Source organism: Panthera pardus, unplaced genomic scaffold (genome assembly GCF_024362965.1).
Source record: "Panthera pardus isolate Hobbes unplaced genomic scaffold, ASM2436296v1 HiC_scaffold_11, whole genome shotgun sequence".
In the NCBI taxonomy this organism is placed as follows: Eukaryota; Metazoa; Chordata; class Mammalia; order Carnivora; family Felidae; genus Panthera; species Panthera pardus.
Genome location: NW_026526666.1, coordinates 106,450,292 through 106,457,027, shown reverse-complemented (window position 1 = coordinate 106,457,027; position 6,736 = coordinate 106,450,292). Strand labels below are relative to the sequence as shown.

At 63.5% G+C, this 6,736-nt stretch overlaps 1 protein-coding gene across 4 annotated transcripts in view; it reads left to right on the top strand.

Moving 5' to 3' along the window:
- The first annotated feature begins 332 nt into the window (after positions 1 to 332).
- AGRN (agrin) overlaps positions 333 to 6,736 on the top strand; it is a 34,548-nt gene continuing 28,144 nt past the window's right edge. For 2 of the 4 annotated variants that reach the window (XM_053899136.1, XM_053899135.1), the window contains exons 1-2: positions 336 to 678; positions 2,886 to 3,147. In XM_053899136.1, the coding sequence (XP_053755111.1) occupies positions 472 to 678; positions 2,886 to 3,147 (469 nt within the window). In that variant the 5' untranslated portion in view covers positions 336 to 471. Of the gene's footprint in view, positions 679 to 2,885; positions 3,148 to 6,736 lie in introns of all 4 variants that reach the window. The other 2 variants (XM_053899137.1, XM_019461005.2) reach the window with 2 other exon arrangements.

Sequence of the window (6,736 nt, the reverse complement as noted above, 5' to 3'; positions counted from 1 at the left end):
GAGAAGCCCGCGCAGGAGGGGGAGGGGCGTCCACGGGGGTGCGCCGCAGAAGAGCGAGCACCTCCCGGGCCCGCCCACCACCCCCCCCTCCCCGTCCCGTCCGCCCTCCGCCCTCCGCCCTGGCAAGTCGCACCACCCACCTTGGCCCGACCCAGTCCGACCCCCACCCTCCCACCAGCCCGGCCTCCGCCCGGCGTCGCTGTCCCGACGCTTTGTTCGCGGCCGGCGCGGGACGCTGGGCGCCGGGAGGGTAGGGGACCCGCGCGGGCTGGGGGAGCTGGGCTGGGGGGGGGGGCGGGAGGGGGGAGAAGGGGCGGGGAGGGGGCGGGGCTGCCCCGGGGTCCCGCCCCCGCGCCGCCCTCGCCCCCGCCGCCTCCCGGGAGCTGCGTCCCGTCCTGTCCAGTCCCGCTCCCGGCGCGGCCAGGCCCGCGGCGCTCGCTCGGCCGCCTTCCGCCGTCGTCGGCCCGCGCCATGGCCAGCCTGCGGCCGCCCGGCCCAGCCCTGCTGCAGCCACTGCTGCTGCTCCTGGTCGTGGCCGCGCGCGCCCTGCCCCGCGCCGACGGGACGTGCCCGGAGCGCGCGCTGGAGCGGCGGGAGGAGGAGGCGAACGTGGTGCTCACCGGCACCGTGGAGGAGATTCTCAACGTGGACCCGGTGCAGCACACGTACTCGTGCAAGGTGCGCCCCCGCCGGGACCCCTCGCCCTCGCCCCAGAGAGCCCCTCCTGGAAGCCGGGGCTGGGGGCCTCTTCCTCTGCCAGCCTGCGCCCCTAGCCCGGAGGCCGGCCACCCCACCCCACTGGGACCCCCATCCCAGGCCGTGGGAACGGGCACCAGACGCTCCGCAGCTCTCGCTCCCGCTCCCTTTGGCGACCGCCGGGCCCCCGGGTGGGGAGCGGGGTCCCGGAAAACTCGCGAGTGCCGGAGGGAAAGTTCCTGCGGCACCGCTGCGGGCCCACCTCGTGGTGCCAAGGCCCGGGAGACCCAATCGTGTCTGCCCCCACCCCCACCTCCAAACCCACCACCTTACTGGAAGCAAGTGCGCCGTCCCCCAGGGGAAACTGTATGGCTATCGCACCCCCTCCCATCAGCCATAGGAAAGGAACGGGGACAAGGAGAGGTGATGCCTGCTGTTTGGGGTGAAAGTGGGAATTTGGCCTATGGTCAGTGCTGTCACTACTCCCTCCCAGAGGCCTTTACCAGGGCCAGAGGGCGGCGGGGGGGGGGGGGTTCCGGAGAGAGTGGAGTGCACATAGAATCTCCCACCCCCAGGCATCCTGGCGGCGGGTGCTGCAGTGACTAGGTGTGGGGACAGGAGCAGAAAAGTGGGTGGAACCGTTGCTGAGCCTCAGCTGTGGAGGGGTGCAGGGACAGGTGCCCCATCCTGCTCCTGGGAGAACTGGATCCCCCTGGCCACAGGGGAGGGGTGCTGCTCGGCCTCTCCCTCAGCTGGATCTGGGAGTCTCCTGGGTTAGGTATGGTGGGTTTTTCCCATAACACGTTCCTAGGGAGGACTTAGGGGATCCAGGGCCCATCCCCGCTCTGGCCCCTAAAACCACCTCCCTGACCAGAAATCGGATCATTCCTTCTCCATGGAGATGGGGGTGGGGGGGGCAGCTTCTTTCAGATTGGCCTGTGTTGGCTACAGCTGGGATCCCCCGCCCAGCCCCCTCCCCTCCACCACGCCAGGGCACTTTGCCAAGTCCCTGCAGGATTTTCCCGACTTCCTCCCCGCTGCTCCTGGGTGTGGCTGGGGTGGGGGGAGGCGAGGAAAGCGGCCCAGTCCTCTCCCTGCTGGTTATCATCCTCCTGGAGCCTACTGTGTGTCTGGGGTTGGGAGGGATAAGGTTGGACAACTGGGCCACTGGAAGGTGGAGGGAGTCCCTAAGATGCTGCCTTCCTGAGGCTCCCAGCAGGGACCTGGCAGGTGGGCAGGCCACCATTGTCTTTCATCACCCGGTCCAGAAGTCTCAGATCCCCAGAGCTCCTGAGAAAAGGGGCTTCTTCTCAGGGAATGTGTGGTGGACTCATGTCCCCTGTGCATATGTCCCCACGGATCTGTTCCTTGGAGAACATCCCAGTGTAGGCTGCAGCTGCTGAGACCCTCCTGTACCCACCCACCCCCCTCGCTCCCCGGGCTGTGGGTGTCTCAGGGCTTGGTTTGTCAGAGCAGGTACCCTCAGGGCCCCAGGAGTGAGAGTGTGTAGGGTGGGGCTGCCCTGTGCTGCCCAAACTTGATTTTGTGGTTCGGAGGCTGCCTTGACTGCATTCACTGTAGGAGCCTGGCAGGAGGAGGGGTCTTTCACCTCCTGGGGTGTGTGGGGGGAGAAGGTGTCTTAGCCCACCCACAGGGCTGCAAGGAGCCAAGCTGGCCCAGAGCCCTGAGCTCGGGGCCCATGGCCCTTACACCCCATTGTCCATGTTCGCTGCTCCTGGCTGTCCCCAGGGGTGGGCCCAAAGTAGTGGTGGGCAGGTGGAGAAAGTAAGGACGTGGAAAGCAGGCACCCAGGCCAGGTGGATCCCCTTCCCATTTCCAGCCTGAGCTGAGATGGACATTATAGGAATTGGGGTGGCTGACGTCAGTTAGACCTAGTGGGTGGGAGTGCTGCCTCCTGGGTGAGGGCACACGTCCTTCTGTGTGACACGCACAGGCTGTGGCACCCATCAAGTGTGTGTGCTTCCCTGCAGCCCCCTCCTGCGGGCTGACCCAAAGATCTACGCACATCTGTGCCCAGGCTTTGAGTCTACTCTGGACGTTTGGCCTGAGCAACTGAGGTGGGAAGAGAAGAAAAAGCCCAGGCGCCCAGTCTGTACTTGTTCCTGGACTCTCCCCAGTGGAAAGAGGATCACTGATACCTGCCCCCCCCCCCCCCATGTCCACCCCAGGTTCGGGTCTGGCGGTACTTGAAGGGCAAACACATGGTGACCCAAGAGAGCCTGCTTGATGGTGGCAACAAGGTGGTGATTGGCGGCTTTGGAGATCCCCTCATCTGTGACAACCAGGTGTCCACCGGGGACACCAGGATCTTCTTTGTGAACCCTGCTCCCCCGTACCTGTGGCCAGCCCACAAGAACGAGCTGATGCTCAATTCTAGCCTCATGCGTATCACTCTGCGGAATCTGGAGGAAGTGGAGCACTGTGTAGAAGGTATGTGGGGACTTGACCAGGGGCAGAGGGTGACTGAGGTGGGCAGGCTTGGAGGAGCTCCATATCATGCCCTGGGGAGCAGAGGAGAGTTTGCTGTAGGCTAGAGCGCATGTGTCTTGGGGTAGTCTGCTCTCCTTCCTTCCTCCCTCATCTCCCAGCTGAGTCTGGCCATCGCAAGGCCACAGCTCCGATCTCTGACATTAGCAGGGATCCCCACTAACCACCCCCGGTCCCACAGTGCCACCGTCTTTTGTCTTAGGGCCAAGCAAGCCCCAGTCTTGGAAAGGGGACAGGCTTCCTCCTCTTCTGCTTACCCTCTCCCTCCTGGTCCTTTTCTGAGTGGGAGGAGGGGACCAGGTGAATGAACACCAGCTGTTTATGTTCCTGGAGAAGCCCAAACATCTGTCTGGACGGGTCCCAGATGTTGAGCAAACCCCTCAGAGTGCCCCCTTATGTGTTCCAAGAGGCCTGTCATTTCTAGAAGGGGGAGTTTGTGTGGGGTGGGGACTTCTGGGGGTTTGAGTGGGTGTGAAATGCTCTAATTGAGTCGAAGAACGTTTCCATGTCTGCTGTCCACACAGCACATGCCTATTCTGAATGGCCCAAGAGCTCCCCTCCCCCAGCCCAGCCTCTGGGAGGTGAGCTGGAATCACATGACCAAGGGCTTCCCTGCCGCCCCCCCCCACCCCCTTGCCCCAAGAGAGTCGCAGTTGGGGGCTGAGATCCTTTGCTGGGGAATGTGGCAGGGAGAATGTAGGAACTGCCCCTCGCCCCCACATCCTGTCTGTCCTCTCAAGGCTGCCTGGGAAGGGATGCATCGGAGGGGGGTGGCGGGGGTGGTGGTGGAAAGAACATTTCCTCCTCAGGGCAGTGGGAAGGGTCTGTGACTTCCTTTCTCGGGAAGGCAACCCTGTCCTCTGATTTGTTCTTTTGGCCAGCAGGGAAGTCCCACTTTCTATCTAACTTACTGCTGTGATGCTGGCTTGCTTTTTGCGGGATCCTGGATGGTGGTCTGAGAGGGACTGTGCAGGGGTAGGGGCAGGACCTGAAATGGGGAGCCCTGTGGCATTTTGCCCCTGCTATGATCATCTGTTCCTGAGCCTGCTCCAGGGTCCTGGGCCACAGCATTACACACAGAAGCCGGCAGGGCTGTGTATTCCCGGTCTCTTCCCAGCACTGACTCAGATGAGGGGGACCCAGCCTGGCCCCCTCACACCTTACAACCTTGCCCTGCTCTGGGTGTTTGTGTTCTGGGGGGAAAGATGGGAAGGTGGCATGGAGATGGGGCAGGCTGTGAGATGGTGATACCCAGTTTGGGGGATGGGTGGTGGTGGGGGGGGCTAAGGAGAGGCTGGAGAAGAGGGGTCAGGGTACAGAAAGTCCCCTGTCCCTATAAGATAGAGAGAGTGAATTATCAACTCTACAGCTGGGCGGGTCCAGCCTGAGGGTCTGTGACTCAGTAACTGTGGCCTTCTGTGGGGTCAGAGGGCATGTGGTGGGAGGGCCACCCTGGGCAGAACAAGGTTTGGCACCTTGCCAAAGCCTGTTCTACCCATGGCAGCCCCTGGCTCTGTATATGCCAGGCTGGGCACAGAGACAGCTGGAGAGGAGGGTACCCAGGGAGAGCCCCCCAACCAGGACTGGGTGAGACTTGACCTACTGTGTGCCCTGGGCAGCCAGCACTCAGTTACCAGGCCAGGACCTGAGCTCCAGCTGGAGAAGGGGTAGTGCTGGCCCCGTAGGCCAGTGTGCAGCAACTGGTGTGCACCCAGGAGGGGCTGAGCCACTGGACTCTTCCTGGGGTGGGCGGGCCTGCTAGGGAGGGTGGTCTTGGGAAGACGAGACCCAGAGAAAGGCATTTGCTGTGACTTAGCTTGGAGCCTTGCAGGTGGAGCCAGGTGGAGGGAAGAACCTTCTGGGGAGGGGGGTGGTGTAGATGGAGGAGCTTGGGTTCCACTGTAAGGTGCCTGGGAAGTTTTGAGCTGGGCGACATAGATCTCTACTTTGAAAGCAAACCAGGGTGCCATGGTGGGGGGAGGCGGGCGGGGCGGGCTGGGAGGGCCAGGTGCTAGGACAGGGTTGCTGCATCCCAATGGCCCAGGGTGAAGGGGTGCCTCCCCCTTGAGGCTCCGGAGGCCTGAGGCACAAGATCCCGAGGGGCTAGGGCCAGGCTTGGGCAAGTATTAATCCCGTGCCCACCTTTCCAAGCTGGGTGAGGGTGGGAGATTGGCCCGCCTCCTATTCTGTGTTAGGTAAGGACCTTGGACCCCACCCCAGGACTCCACCCTAGGTTCTCTGGGAATCAAGCGCCTCACCCTGGTGAGGGAGATGGATGGACAGGGCTGGAGCTAAGCTGACCCCTCCCTATCTGACTCTGACCCCATTCTGTTCCCAGGGGCCGCACTGTTGTCCCAGCCCCAGGGTGAAGCCTGGGCAGCCCCCAATCTGCGGAAGTCACCGTGAATCTGCCAGGTCCCACTGCGTGCAGGAAACCCCTATCCCTGGCACACTTCCCTCCCCAGGGCCGCCCTCCCCCCATTCCTAACGGCCCAGAGCAGCCAAGGTGGGGGGCAGTGTCCGTCCAGGCCCACCTCCTGGGGTACACCCTGGGCTCGCTCCCTCGTCATCACTGCCTGAGCACTGCTCCTGGCAGTGTCCTGAAGGGGAACCTGCCGCGGCGGCACACACCATCTCTAGGACTTGCCTTTCTCAGTTTCTCCCCCAGGGCCGACAGGGTCTTTCTGACTCTGCCAGGTCAGGCCCCCTTCCCCAGCCTCCGGCCCCCAGGAAGGCTCCTCCTCCCCCTGTCCTCCGCCTGGGGAACCACATTCCTGGCATAACTGAGACAGGTATGTGTCCCTCCCTGTGCGCCACCTTTGGGTGAGGGAGGCCTGCTGCTCCGGGGCAGCCTCTGCCAGAGGGAGACCCCTGCCCCCTGCTCTGTCAGGGAAGTAGCCTGGCCTCTTCCAGTGCCAGCTGCCCACGCACCGCGAGCCTGCCCAGGCTGGCAGCTGAGCAGGCATTTCCCCCAGTGCTCGGCCACCTTGCCTGGGCCTGGACACTACCCACACACACCCACTACTCTCCCCACCCTTGCCTCAAGAAGACTGGTCCTGGGGCTTCTCCTGTAGCCCCGGGGAGGGACATAGGCCTGTCTGAAGTCCTGGGGCCCTTGCCTCCCCACTAGGAGCCAAGAGCAGAGAAAGGAAGTGTTGTCTGCCCTTCTGGGGCCCTGGCACAGGGACAGGGTCAGAGTGAGTCTGGCATTGGCCCAGCCCAGCCCTGCCCAGCCCTGAAGGGGGTCCTGGCGGCAGCAATCCCCAGCCCAACCTGGCAGGCCTGATTCTAGTGAGCACCGTCCCTTCCTCCCTGCCAGGCCAGCTGTCTAGGGCCTTCAGGAGGGCAGTGCTATCGGTCCAGTTGGAGAGGCAATGGGTCCTGGGCCCTCTGACTTCTTTCAGGCACTACAGGCCTTGGAGCTGGGTGTGGGTGGAGACACCCCCAGACGGAGACCAGCTCTGTACAGTGTGGGGGCAGGTAGGTGTTCAGGGGAGGGTTCTGGGCAGTTAGCTTTTGCATTCCGCCCCCC